The following is a 15,531-nucleotide window of genomic DNA, read 5'->3' as shown; positions in this document are numbered from 1 at the left end:
GGCCCAGTAGTTTCAGAGGAGAAGATCTTTGCAAAAATTAACAAATGATGAAAACGAGGGACAATGGATGACAGATGCAAAGTGATGAGAAAAGCTCACTTGGCCCTTTGGGCCAGGTGAGGTAAAAAGTTAAAAACAAAACAAAACAATTTTGAGTTCATTAATTCATTGGAATTTTTTTTTTTTTATTTTGAATTGATTTTTCTACTGTTATAGGGGACTTTCTACTGTTATAGAGGACTTTGTCCCCATATTAATTTTGTGTAACTAGCTTTCTTGGAGAGCAAAGGTCAACCATGAATTACCAATTTAAATTACTGAAATTCAGAAACTATTGTGATGTTTTATGATTGTGAGGAATAGGACAGGGTTATAATCCCAATAATTTAAACTGGCATTTTATTTTTTTTATATGAATTGAACAGGATTTTTCACAATATTGCAAATGTTTAAATCGCATTCTAGTCTAAAATGATAAAATCAAAATAATAAACGCACACAATAATTTCTAAATTTACAGTCATCTTAACATAGTCTTCTGGATAAAAAAATTTAAATGTAAAAGATACAATGGCTTATGTTTAATAAAATTTGTGATTTTTTGGAAAAAATGTATAATTTATAAAATTTTCACATTAAATCAATTTTTTGGATGACAAGTGACTCATAATTCATAAAAAGATGATAAACAGAGATTTATATTTCATTTATATTTGATATGGACAAGTTTGTACCTGCATTTTGATTACAGACTTTCTGTTATTTTTGTAACTTTTCAAATTCATGAGTATAAACAAATTTATTCCTACATGTCTAATTTGTAATTTATTCCTACATGTATAATATGTAATTTATTCATACCTGTATAATTTGTAATTTATTCCTACATGTATAATGTGTAATTTATTCCTACATGTATAATTTGTAATTTATTCCTACCTGTATCATTTGTAATTTATTCCTACATGTATAATGTTTAATTTATTTCTACCTGTATAATTTGTAATTATTCCTTCCTGTATAATTTGTAATTTATTCCTACCTGTATAATTTTTAATTTATTCGTACCTGTATAATTCATTGCCATCATTCTAGAGTTATCTCCCATATCCCCATTATCTCTCATCTCACCGCTGTCATCACGATCGTTTTCGTCTGTATCATTTCTCATCATCTCCATCATCATACGTTCTGAAACAAAGAAAACAAATGTTTTTTTCTAATTCTTGTAAAAAGAAAAACAATTTTATGATGGATATCATGAAAATAAGAGGACAAATATGTTCATTTAAAATGTGCTTATCAATGATTAAACTCACCATAAAATTTACAGTTAGTCATAGTAGCCTGTTTCATCATGGTTGATGTCTGTCTCCAAATGCCTTTCCACAGTGGATGTAAATTCTCTGAACTTGTCTCCACACAGTGATGGTAATTCTCTAATCCATAACAAATATCAACGTGACCTGGATTGTCACTCATGAAATACATGTCAGTCAGATTTTTCAGATCAAGATAACATTGCCCGATAATGTTTGGACTTGCAATTGGTGGACTTCCTTTCACGTTCATGACATCACATGACACGTTTCTCATTGTAAGGAAATCTCGGATTAGACCAGCTCTAATTAGTTTGAAATCCTGGTTGCAACTTTCCTCTTGTTTTGACAAACATGCTTCTATCTTAGTTACATTGCTGAAATATAATGTAACATTACAATAACCATAAAAATCCAATCATTTGTTGCATAAGCTGACAACAAGAAATATAGCAATTAGGGGTTCTGGTACTTTTGGACTGACCTTAAATTTGAGCTTATTACTAAATTAAGTTAGAAAAACAATAACTTTTGTGGATGTCCAATGTTTAATGTAATATGGCATTGGAAAATTATGAGTTAACGTTTCACTTTTTCTTTTGAATGATTGAAAAAATACTAACTAGTGCATTTCATGCAATTCAAACATTTTTTAAGAACCAAGTCAAACCTTTGACTGAAAAAAATATTGACATAAATAATTTTTCATAAAGGACAAGGCTTGAAAAACTTCATACCTGCAGATTTCATCAGATTTCTCTGGAATACAGTTTTCAATCCACATTGTACAAGGTTCTTTCATCCAACATTTCTCCTCCTCTGTCATTCCATATTTCTCCATGCAACGTTCTCCATAGGTTGCCATGGCAACATACATTGATTGATTCACCATTGCAGCTTGTGAGTTGCTATGGTCACATGATAAGGTATGAAGAGCAGCACATTCTGATGCTTTTTTATACATACTTCAAAATAAAACAAAATGAACATTAGTTTTTATCAACAAAACAAGATCTGCAAAGTTGTAGGTTAATAAAATTTTAAAGACCTGATGAAGATAACTTGAATATTTGACCAACGGTAAATTGTCCCTGTTCCCCCTGAAAATGAGGGGGAGGACAGGGGTAAGGGAGACAGGGAGAAAGGGGGTAGGAGAAAGGAGAAAGGGGGTGGGAGAAAGGAGAAAGGGGGTAGGAGAAAGGAGAGGAAGGCTGGGAGAAAGGAGAAAAAGTTGGAGAAAAAAATAAAATATGAAAAAATAAAATATCTCTCTTTTTTCCGGTAAATTAAAAAAAAGAAAATAAGGAGAAGAGGGGTAGGAGAAAGGAGAAGAGGGATGGGAGAAGGGAGAAGGGTACCCCCCTGTCCTCCCCCTCGAAAATGGTCACCAATTTTAGATTATCAATATCAAAAAGGTTTTAAAGAATATAAACTTCATATAAATTTCAAGAATTTCAAATAAAAAAAAAATGAATAAACTATTGATAACCTTTGACAAGAATAAACATGGAATATTTTTACAACTCTCCTCCAAAATAATGTTTACTTAGTTCAATTATTAGCTAACTGAACTCATACTTTGTTGTGTGGAAACCCTCATTTAAATTTGAAAAGGATTCAACAAAAATGAATATGCTGTCATACTGACAAAAACAGAATGACTGACTGACATATGCACTTCGCAACATGGGGTTTACAAAAGACAAGTAGACCTTATTAATACAATGGAATGTTTCAGCCATATGATATTTCTAGCAATCACAACTAGAGGCTCTAAAGAGCCTGTGTCGCTCACCTTGGTCTATGTGCATATTAAACAAAGGACACAAATGGATTCATGACAAAATTGTATTTTGGTGATGGTGATGTGTTTGAAGTTCTTACTTTACTGAACGATTTTGCTTCTTACAATTATATCTATAATGAACTTTGCCCATTAGTAACAGAGAACTATATTTGGTAAAAATTTACATAAATTTACCAAATTAATGAAAATTGTTAAAAATTGACTATAAAGGGCAATAACTCCTTAAGGGGTCAATTGACCATTTAGGTCATGTTGACTTATTTGTAGATCTTACTTTGCTGAACATTATTGCTGTTTACAGTTTATCGCTATCTATAATAGTATTCAAGATAACCAAAAACGGCAAAATTTCTTTAAAAATTACCAATTGGAGGGCAGCAACCCAACAACCAGTTGTCCAATTCATCTGAAAAATTCAGGGCAGATAGATATTGACTTGATTAACAATTTAACTTCTTGTCAGATTTGCTCTAGATGCTTTGGTTTCATAGTTATAAGCCAAAAACTGCATTTTACCCCTTTGTTCTATTTTTAGCCGTGGTGGCCATCTTGGTTGGTTGACCAGGTCACGCCACACATTTTTTAAACTAGATACCCCAAAGATGATTGTGGCCAAGTTTGGATTAATTTGGCCCAGTAGTTTCAGAGGAGAAGATTTTTCTAAAAGATTACTTTAACGAAAAATGGTTAAAAATTGACTATAAAGGGCAATAACTCCTAAACGGGTCAACTGACCATTTTGGTCATGTTGACTTATTTGTAGATCTTACTTTACTGAACATTATTGCTGTTTACAGTTTATCTCTATCTATAATAATATTCAAGATAATAACCAAAAACAGCAAAATTTCCTCAAAATTACCAATTCAGGGGCAGCAACTCAACAACCGATTGACCGATTCATCTGAAAATTTTAGGGCAGATAGATCTTGACCTGATAAACATTTTTATCCCATGTCAGATTTCCTCAAAATGCTTTGGTTTTTGAGTTATAAGCCAAAAACTGCATTTCACCCCTATGTTCTATTTTTAGCCGTGGCGGCCATCTTGGTTGGTTGACCAAGTCACGCCACACATTTTTTAAACTAGATACCCCAAAGATGATTGTGGCCAAGTTTGGATTAATTTGGCCCAGTAGTTTCAGAGGAGAAGATTTTTGTAAAAGATTACTTTAATTTACGAAAAATGGTTAAAAATTGACTATAAAGGGCAATAACTCCTAAACGGGTCAACTGACCATTTTGGTCATGTTGACTTATTTGTAGATCTTACTTTGTTGAACATTATTGCTGTTTACAGTTTATCTCTATCTATAATAATATTCAAGATAATAACCAAAAACAGCAAAATTTCCTCAAAATTACCAATTGGAGGGCAGCAACCCAACAACCGATTGACCAATTCATCTGAAAATTTCAGGGCAGATAGATCTTGACCTGATAAACATTTTTATCCCATGTCAGATTTCCTCAAAATGCTTTGGTTTTTGAGTTATAAGCCAAAAATTGCATTTTACCCCTTTGTTCTATTTTTAGCCGTGGCGGCCATCTTGGTTGGTTGACCAGGTCACACCACACATTTTTTAAACTAGATACCCCAAAGATGATTGTGGCCAAGTTTGGATTAATTTGGCCCAGTAGTTTCAGAGGAGAAGATTTTTGTAAAAGATTTCTTTAATTAACGAAAAATGGTTAAAAATTGACTATAAAGGGCAATAACTCCTAAACGGGTCAACTGACCATTTTGGTCATGTTGACTTATTTGTAGATCTTACTTTGCTGAACATAATTGCTGGTTACAGTTTATCTCTATCTATAATAATATTCAAGATAATAACCAAAAACAGCAAAATTTCCTCAAAATTACCAATTCAGGGGCAGCAACCCAACAACCGATTGACCAATTCATCTGAAAATTTCAGGGCAGATAGATCTTGACCTGATAAACATTTTTATTCCAGTCAGATTTCCTCAAAATGCTTTGGTTTTCGAGTTATAAGCCAAAAACTGCATTTTACCCCTTTGTTCTATTTTTAGCCGTGGCGGCCATCTTGGTTGGTTGACCAGGTCACGCCACACATTTTTTAAACTAGATACCCCAAAGATGATTGTGGCCAAGTCTGGATTAATTTGGCCCAGTAGTTTCAGAGGAGAAGATTTTTGTAAAAGATTACTTTAATTAACGAAAAATGGTTAAAAATTGACTATAAAGGGCAATAACTCCTAAACGGGTCAACTGACCATTTTGGTCATGTTGACTTATTTGTAGATCTTACTTTACTGAACATTATTGCTGTTTACAGTTTATCTCTATCTATAATAATATTCAAGATAATAACCAAAAACAGCAAAATTTCCTCAAAATTACCAATTCAGGGGCAGCAACCCAACAACCAATTGACCGATTCATCTGAAAATTTCAGGGCAGATAGATCTTGACCTGATAAACATTTTTACCCCATGTCAGATTTGCTCTAAATGCTTTGGTTTTTGAGTTATAGGCCAAAAACTGCATTTTACCCCTATGTTCTATTTTTAGCCGTGGCGGCCATCTTGGTTGGTTGACCGGGTCACGCCACACATTTTTTAAACTAGATACCCCAATGATGATTGTGGCCAAGTTTGGTTTGATTTGGCCCAGTAGTTTCAGAGGAGAAGATTTTTGTAAAAGTTAACGACGACGGACGACGACGACGGACGACGGACGACGACGACGGACGCCGGACGCAAAGTGATGGGAATAGCTCACTTGGCCCTTCGGGCCAGGTGAGCTAAAAATAAGTTTGTAATATTTTTGCATTTTTACCATTGCCAATTCTTATTATTCCTGCCATTGTTGAAAAATAAATTGCTTAAAGAGGTATTCCACTTGTTTTGAACTTATTTTTTTCAAATTACACATTTCTACAATATTTCCCTTTACCTGCACATAGCTGTATCATTGTCCATGTTCTCAGGAAGTGACATACTGAATCCCATCATGCATTTCTCAGCAGCCTTAGGATCACATGACGCTCTTTGTACAATTTCTCTCCAGTTTTTAGTATCACATGCCACAGCTGTCATCAATGGACATGTAGTACCCATAATGCTGTTGGCAGAGTTAACAATGGACACAATATTGTCATATTCAGCATCACTATATGTACAATTCTTAGTGCTGTAGTGGAGGCATTTAATCATTTCTCCAAAATGTCTGAAATGAAGAAATTTGTTTTATGGCCCCAAAAAATATTTCAAATTAAATATAACATACATTTTAGTCATAGTCTTCTGTGTCGTCAATTTTGATAAAATATTAAAGAACCTTAGTGAGCACGCTCACATACCCCACGTCCCCACATTGTCATTGGAGAAATTAAATAAGTATAAGAAAAAAAAATTGTATAAGAAAAAATACTGAATAATAATTTCCTGTCAATATACACATCTACATAGTATGTCCTTATTATCTACAAAATTTCATGAAATTCTGTTGTGTTTTCAGAGGAGTTGAGATGACAAACTGTTGCAGAAGTACATTGAAGCAAATAAGTTCAAAGGGGCATAACTCCTAGAAAAAAAATTGAATCGTAATTTCCTGTTGATATGCACATCTACGTAGTATGTCCTTATTATCTACAAAGTTTCATGAAATTCTGTTGTGTGGTTTCAGAGGAGTTGAGATGACAAACTGTTGAAGTAGTACCTTAAAGCAAATAAGTTCAAAGAGGTGTAACTCCTAGAAAAAAAATTGAATCGTGATTTCCTGTCGATATGCACATCTACATAGTATGTCCTTTTCATATAAAAAGATTTCTTGAAATTCTGTTGTGTGGTTTGAGAGGAGTTGCGATGACAAACTGTTGCAGTAGTACATTAAAGTAAATAAGTTCAAAGGGGCGTAACTCCTAGAAAAAAAATTGAATCGTAATTTCCTGTCGATATGCACATCTACATAGTATGTCCTTATTATCTGAAAAGGTTTCATGAAATTCTGTTGTGTGGTTTGAGAGGAGTTGTGATGACAAACTGTTGCAGTAGTACATTAAAGTAAATAAGTTCAAAGGGGCGTAACTCCTAGAAAAAAAATTGAATCGTAATTTCCTGTCGATATGCACATCTACATAGTATGTCCTTATTATCTGAAAAGGTTTCATGAAATTCTGTTGTGTGGTTTGAGAGGAGTTGCGATGACAAACTGTTGCAGTAGTACATTGAAGCAAATAAGTTCAAAGGGTTGTAACTCCTAGAAAAAAAATTGAATCGTAATTTCCTGTCGATATGCACAACTACATAATATGTCCTTTTCATATAAAAAGGTTTTGTGAAATTCTGTTGTGTGGTTTGAGAGAAGTTGCGATGACAAGAAACAGGACGGACGGACGGACGGATGGACGGGTCAAAAACATTATACCCTCCGCAACCTGTTGCGTGGGGTATAATAAGCAGCAAAGTTACCTTCCGTACCAAACTTCTTAAATTAACAGGGACTATCATTTTTTCTTTATTAATGACACAAATAATGGTCAAAACCAACTTTAGAGTAGAAAAAAAAGATGATCTTCTTTTTTCTTTTAACAAACTAGAGGGTGACTTCTAGTCAACCTCAAATGTTAAAAATTTCTGTTAAATTTTACATTGAAAAAGTGTAAAAAATCTGTAGCTTCTGTGTCCTATCTCCATCCCCTTCCCTTATCTCATAAAATAAATGTTTTACCTGCAGGATTCTTGTTTATTATGTCCAGAAGTAGTAGAAAGATATTTTCCAAATCCCTCAGCACACATAGCTGCTGTTTCTTGATAGCAGACATCATCCTGGTATAATAAAAGTTGTTGATATGGCATAGTGGGACACGCTTTTTCATGGTAGAAATAAATCATTTCCATTACGTTACGGTACATTTGTTGTCTTTCCGTAGAACAGGATGCTAATGCATCTTTAACACAAGTTTCAACAGTTACCAGTTCCCTGTGATAATATAATAATACAAATATAATTCATAATCTGTTAAGACATGAATTCATAAACAATCATAGCATAGAACACACGACAACAACAGATACAACATTAACAATCAAAACAAATAGAAAATGAGATAATGCAACATTGATATTTTTATAAATAGGTGTGTATATATAAAGGTGTGTGTGTATACATAAAGGTGTGTATAAAGGTGTGTATATATAAATAGGTGTGTATATATAAAGTTGTGAATGAAAGCCAAAACTTTTGATGAATTACACAATTCCAGATAAGATATCCTTTCTTCACAATCGAATGATAACTTTGTATTTTAAAATCATGTTTGACTGTCCATTACTTTCTAACAAATGGACCATGAGACAGTCTAAAGTTCTAAAATAATCAAACTTAAGGATGAAGTCAGGAGAAATTGAAAAAAATCTGAAATTCAAAATTAGTACTATAAATCAGAAGAGCATTAGTAAAGGAACAAAATCAGCTAAAATATTAAAAGGTTATGGAAATCCTTTTTGAGAGATATGATTTAAAAAAAAATGGTGGGAGAAGGCTGACTCAAACTTTTACCATATATTTAGCATTGGCATTATTTGGGTCTCAAATTGTCAAAAATATCTTGAATCTGCTTTAATTTTGGTAAAGACCTTTTATGAGTTATTGAAGTCTTCTGTGAAAAGAAAAATGGCTGTGATGGGGCAAAATATTTTCCCCTGTATTGTAGGAAAAAACACAAGGAGTCTGAACATCTGAAAAAAAATCTTATATCTAACCTGACTACTTCCTTAAAAACCCAATCTATTATGAATTATATTAAAAGTAAAACAATTTCTTACATGCAAACATTTTCTCTATCTTGCACAGGAGTGACCATCCATGTAGTCAGTCTGGTAAAGTATGATGTAACACACATAGAGGCCACCTCTGTCATACAAAAATACTGCTCTGCCACAGGTACAGTGGATGGTTCAGCTGAAACATACACATAAGATCTGTAGGACTGTCAATTGACAATTTTACAGTCGCAAATGTAGTTTTACTGGTGACCCATAGATTCATCTTTAATCAAACTTTCAAATTTCATAATTCAAAGTAATTCATATATATGCTCAATGAACAGGCATTGCAAAATTCTAAAATCAAAAATAAAACTTTTCCTTTAATACAAAATACAATATTCTTATCCTACATATGCATCATTTTGTTTTGTAACCTGTAAATGTGAACCCTAATAATTCATTTGCCATTAATTATTTATATAACTAGAAACTATGTTTTAACTTAATGCAAGAAAATAAAAATATAGGATATGACAGTTGTTTTTCATTCATTTAATGTATATATAAGCTTTTGATTGTGCCATTTGATAAAGGACTTTGAATTTTCTTTTGAGGTCAGTATTTTTGTTATTTTACTTTTTAAACAGATATTCTTTATGTTTAAAATAGCTATACATCAACTCACCTTTACTACAGAAAGTTTTGTAGAAATTTTGATAATTTTGACTTCCTGTACTGGTCATATATGTATACATGGGCGGTGGGTTCTCCCATCGGGCTTTACAGGCTGAGAAAGAGGATACAGCTTCACACACAGTCTTACTAGCCGATGTTTCCTTCAGGAAACCCTGGCTCATGTCTTCCATCATTCCCATCAAGCACTTGGTGGAGCCAACAACTTGGTCTTCATGTACGAAACTACTGGTATCAGCTTGGGAATTACACAAGGAGTGGTAGGTCTTTAGGATATTAGCATGAGGCGCCACCTGTGCAGACATGCAGCCTCTGAGATGTCTTTGGAAACAGTGATCTATTTCTGTCAAATTTCTGTTTAAAAAAAAAAATTTAAAGATATTTGCTGCAAGCTTTTAAAAGTAAGTTCAATTATTATCAATGAAAAGGTAACAGATAGTCCATGCTGGGTGCTTATAACAATGGGAAATGATTCGTTTGAATAGGAAAAAACAAATCAGAACCTGAGACGAAGCAAGTATACAAATCCCAGAAAAAAAATTTGAAATACTTTTTTAATAAGATGGGATATTTCTTTCACACAGGAAAAAGACTAATCTAAGGGAGATTAATGGTCAGCAAAATACTTCATCAGCTTTACATAGCAGTGTTCATTTGCTTTATGCATGTTTTTAGCTGTGTGTGTACTGATTTTTTGTCAAGGATGAATACTCCATATCCTTTGATTTTCTATCAAATAAAAAGATCTACATAAGTTACAATCTACTGTTTTGGCTATTTGATATAGAGTGCTGAATTGAGTGGATCAATTTAATCTTCATTTGAAATTTTGTATTTAATTTTCATTTGAAATTTTGTTGAAGTGTTTATTTAATACTTTTGTCAAATTGAAATTGAAAATAATATTATTTAACCAACTTTTTTATTAAGTCAATAGATACAATTAAATGTAATATTTTCAAACATGATAAAGGAATTTCTAAAAGATATTTGAAGCTGATTTATTTTTTGTTTGGTCAGAACTTTGCAATCAATTAAAAAGTTCTATGAACTTACTGACAAAGTTGTGTAACATCACTCCTAGTTTTGAGTGGCATATAACACTCTGCTAAAGCTTGATGTGTGTTGCAAGGTTGTGGGCGGGGTGTACACTTCATGGATCTGGTTTGCATCTCCTCTAGTGGACAATGGTCACCAACCATAGACATCACATCAGCACCAAGCTGGATCATGGCATAGACATCTTTATGGTCAAAACACGAACTGGACATGTTGTGCATACAGCAAAGAAGTTTCTCTGTGGCTCTGTTGAAAAGTAATAAAAATAATACATTGTGTACAAGGTGTGTTTTATAGGTTTGAAAGAAGTTTGGCACGTTTACTTACTTAGCACACATATAATCGACACTTAAAAACATTATTTGATTATTCAACAGGATGCTAAATTTAAATCTAGTTAATAAAGTTTGTATGTTTATATGAAAATACATACATTTGTGTAACTAAGTAAAATTCATTGAACCATGAAGACTTTCTTAAGCATGACTACTTACTCACAAACTGGTTTCCAACCATTGAAAACTGATGTTGATATTTTACTTGGGATATCAACTTCCTTCGCACATTGCATCACCATGGAAACATTACAAGACTGGTGCCCTGTTTGATCTTTCCACATGTCTTCATCATAACAGTAAGTGCCAACAATTTTTTCCATGACGTAGGAATTGACTCGAGCATGTGCTAACTGAGATACATTCATGTACCACATCATCTCGGCAAATCTTCCCATGGCAATCTTTGCTTGTCTGAAAGGATAATATCAATAATGACGAACAGAATAAATTATCATCATCTTTGTGACTGAAGAATAAATATTCCATCTACATTGATCTATGATTTCAAAATATTTACACAACAGTTATCTTCTTCATTTCAAGAAAATGTTAAATTCTTTTAAAAAAATCTTTTAAGAATTATGACGGCTATATACGAATGAAAATCTTGGCTTGACTGGAAAAAAATAAATCATCAATGAATTGATATATTATATGATATAGACAAATGTTAAATCATCAATGAATTGATAAATTATACGATATAGACAAATGTTAAATCATCAATGAATTGATATATTATACGATATAGACAAATGTTAAATCATCAATGAATTGATATATTATACGATATAGACAAATGTCCTAAAAGATACGTTCAACACCCACTGTTTGAGTGAGGCTTTAAATATTCCATCAAATATAATTCTTTTTCATTCGAACAGTTTTTGATTCAATAATTTAAAAAAGCTTACATAAGAGGCAAATAAATAAATAAAATGTACCAATGTTATTAAGAATGCAGCAATCTGAAAAATGGTACAAATAGATGACAATTATGGTCAGATCATATGTGTTCCTATGTCATATGGATTCATACTATACATGCTTTTTGAAGCATGTGACTCACAATGCATTCTTAATACTGCCGGACACCCATAACACCAGGATGCTATAGAAACAAATCATACTTACGGACAAAGGGTTTCCTTATTGATTTGGGGCAGTCCAAGAAGAATTTGTATTGGTAATATAGCCTCAACAGCTGTAGTGTTTTGTCCAACACTAATAGCTTCATTGTATTGACTTTTGGGACACATGTCCATCATAACCTTTAAACTCCAGATACTCATTTCAAGGAAAGGGTTGTCTCCCTTCTCACAATGAACAGTATGGTTCACTGCACACATCAGAGATCCCATCACGGCTCTGAAATGTAAATTTATAAAAAATTATACCTAACTAAATATATATCTAATATGATGTAATGTTTACCTAATCAAATCCATTTAAACTATTCAACCATAATTATAACTCATTAATTAAATTATCCATGAAAAGTGCATTGATTGCTGTGTTCCATCTCAAGGCTTTATTTTTATCTTTTTGATTTATATTCCTTTTTGCCATTGCTATTGGTAAATTTAATTGCAGGATTGCATGTTTGGACAGTTAATATTAAGCTGAGAAGACTTTTTTACTTACCCACAAGTCATTGGAGATTCCAACATTTTAGAACCAGCTGCCTTGATGTACTTGTCTGCATCCTCAATACAATGCCATGCCATATCTGAATTACATCCCCTTGATCCACACATCTCCATGGAGACAGTTGCTAGGTGCTTTGTTGCTTTGGCAACAACATATTTATACGGTGAAGGACATATTTCTGTAGCTGTTCTCAAACATGCTAGCGATGGTATTGCTTGGCTAAATAAAAAATATCAAAAGTTTTAAATCCTTACAGAAATTATTTTTTACTCAAACTTTGTATCATTATATATTCATTGAAAATGTTAGAACCATGTTTTCTTTACACTATAAATATTGTTAAATATTTCAAAATCATTAATAAATATTCCAAAATCCTTTAGATGTCAAACCTGACAGTCAATTTTCTTTGGATGTAAAATACATTTAAAAAAGTGTTCAGATGACGGGGAAATCTCTTTTTAATCATATAAAAAAGTAGACCAAAAACAAACATTCATTTACCTGCACATCCCAGTATATGATCCCATAGCTAGATATAGATATTGTGTCAAACAAGCACCAGCCATCATGCTACAAGTCTTCATTTCTAAAGAGATAAAATATGTTGTCAAAACATTATATGATCCCATAGCTAACCAGAGATATTGGCCTGTGACCAAGCTACAAAGCTATACATCAAAACAGATAAAATATACAACATGCATTTAGTTCATACGTGTTGATGTGATCTTAAAAACACTGGTAAAACCCTATGGCTGTTAAATTACCTTATATCCCAATTCTTGGTAAAAAGAAAACGCTTTCTGTAAAATAATTCAAAGTTAAACTTGAAATATCATAATCTGCAATGTGTACTTTTTAAAAATAGTGCATAACAAAGATTTCCATTAATGACATTACCTTTACTGTTTTCTTCCATATCTGCAAAATAAAAAATAAATTTAGTTTTTATTTTATATAAATGGATGTCCTTCCAAAAAATGTTTGATAACATGATTTCCTGTAGATTGTTCTCAGCTTATTAACTCTATCTCCATTAAAGCGTTAATTTACCCAGAAAAAGATATAAAAGATAATATCCTTTCTGCAGCTGCAGTCAAGTTTAAAAACTGTGTTAAAAAAATGCACGAAACTTCCACTGGCAGAATTTTCTCATTTGCTTCTATAATTACTTTTATCCTTAAAGAAATGAGAATGTTGTCGCTGAATGTAAATTAGAATGTAAAATAAGAGCTGGTCAAACATATCCATGAATATCTAAATCATGATAAAATAATCTGTTTCTAAAAAAAGTTTTACCTGGAGAACAAGCGCCCTCTACCAGTAATTTAAGCAGAGGTCTATTAGCATCTATCTTTTTTCCTTGGTCTCCGGGGCAGTTCATAGACATCATATCTGCACATTCTAATAATTCTGTCATCTCACTGTAAATGAAAAAAAATCTTTAATACATGAAAATTTAAATAAATTTTTCTCTTTCAATCATGTGTATTCTCTACATGTATAATCCATTATACATTTAATACAAGTGAAACTGCGAGCTACTGCTCACTGATGATACCCCCGCCGCAAGTGGATAATATTAATAGTGTAAAAATATGCAAGTGTTCGGTTAACAGGAAGTTGTCGAGTGATGAATTTGAAAACGCATCACACGGTATGGCTGACATATATAAATGTTGATACCAAATTACAGAAAGGGTGGATGTGTAGTTCCTGAGAAAAATGTGACGAAAGTTTCATGGGACGGACTGACTGACGGACGGACTGATGGACGGACGGACTGATGGACGGACTGACGGACGGACTGACAGACAGAGGTAAAACAGTATACCCCCCCTTTTTTAAAGCGGGGGTATAATAAGGAAGAATAAAATTCAACACTATCAATTTATATAAATATACCCCCCTAAATTCTATTTTGTATTGTTAACACTTCCAGGGCTTTAATAGGGGTGAATATCAATAGTACACTTCTCAATTTGGGGCATTTGCTGTAATAACAGCATATAATTCATGTTTTAAACCAAAACAATACACATACATCTTCCAAATTTTACTATATACATAACAATCTTACCCACAAGTTCTTCTTTTGTTCCCTTTGCCTTCTAACAACATTGATGTTTTGTTGAGAAGCTGTGAAGTACACCAACCAGCCTTCTCCATATTACATTCACCTATAAGAGAGGAAATCATCAATCAGTGAAAGCAACCAATTGCTTATTCTAAACTTCTTTGCCTAGGCAATTTATCAATAGTCTATGACAAAAATATAGAACAAGTCGTTATATGCAGAGATGAATGATTCATTGAAATATATGGCATTGTAAAGTTATATGAGACTCTGATCTCACTGAATACTTTTAATCAACAATAAAAACACCAGAATATAAGCTCACAATAAAAACTTTAAAAAAAATAATAGTTGTAACAGGAGATGTAGTGTAAACCTTAAGACAGCAAACAAACAACACAAAACAAGATTATCCTAGATTATTACCTTTCTTCTTATCTTCGTCTTCCATATCTGATTTCATTTCAGGACATACACTTCGTGCCATTGAGGACACTTGTACTAACGACTGTTCAATGCTTGCTCTGATATTCATAGGACAAGATGAAGCCTTTTCTACAACACATTTCTCTACTGGTGCAATGGCTCTGTAGGAAAAAAACAAGAATATCAACACAGCTGCATCTTTGACATGAATTAAATCATATTTCCTATACACTGTAGAAATATTAATTTTTCGTGGGGTTAAAATTTCGTGGTTTTGTCTCTATAAAAGGTTTCATGGGGATTTAATTTTGTGGTTTCCAGTAAATGGAAATGATGTTATATGAAGGTTAAATTTTCATGTTTTTTTTAATTTTGTGGATAAATTCTTTCCACAAAATAAACGAAATTAAAACTTCCACAA

At 32.6% G+C, this 15,531-nt stretch overlaps 1 protein-coding gene across 2 annotated transcripts in view; it reads right to left on the bottom strand.

Moving 5' to 3' along the window:
* LOC143073431 (uncharacterized) overlaps window positions 1-15,531 on the bottom strand; it is a 100,350-nt gene that overhangs the window by 55,755 nt on the left and 29,064 nt on the right. For both annotated transcript variants that reach the window (XM_076248976.1, XM_076248978.1), the window contains exons 21-36: window positions 15,111-15,271; window positions 14,688-14,787; window positions 13,907-14,031; window positions 13,508-13,528; window positions 13,109-13,193; window positions 12,599-12,823; window positions 12,089-12,322; window positions 11,111-11,365; window positions 10,614-10,862; window positions 9,550-9,911; window positions 8,922-9,057; window positions 7,825-8,076; window positions 6,049-6,321; window positions 2,057-2,284; window positions 1,320-1,696; window positions 1,069-1,191 (exon numbers count right to left, since the gene is read on the bottom strand). In XM_076248976.1, coding sequence (XP_076105091.1) covers window positions 1,069-1,191; window positions 1,320-1,696; window positions 2,057-2,284; window positions 6,049-6,321; window positions 7,825-8,076; window positions 8,922-9,057; window positions 9,550-9,911; window positions 10,614-10,862; window positions 11,111-11,365; window positions 12,089-12,322; window positions 12,599-12,823; window positions 13,109-13,193; window positions 13,508-13,528; window positions 13,907-14,031; window positions 14,688-14,787; window positions 15,111-15,271 — 3,206 coding nt within the window. The remainder of the gene's footprint in view (window positions 1-1,068; window positions 1,192-1,319; window positions 1,697-2,056; window positions 2,285-6,048; window positions 6,322-7,824; window positions 8,077-8,921; window positions 9,058-9,549; window positions 9,912-10,613; window positions 10,863-11,110; window positions 11,366-12,088; window positions 12,323-12,598; window positions 12,824-13,108; window positions 13,194-13,507; window positions 13,529-13,906; window positions 14,032-14,687; window positions 14,788-15,110; window positions 15,272-15,531) is intronic.

The sequence above is a fragment of the Mytilus galloprovincialis genome, chromosome 4, assembly GCF_965363235.1.
Source record: "Mytilus galloprovincialis chromosome 4, xbMytGall1.hap1.1, whole genome shotgun sequence".
In the NCBI taxonomy this organism is placed as follows: Eukaryota; Metazoa; Mollusca; class Bivalvia; order Mytilida; family Mytilidae; genus Mytilus; species Mytilus galloprovincialis.
Note: the sequence above shows the minus strand (reverse complement) of the source record. Positions and strands in the feature narration are given on the sequence as shown.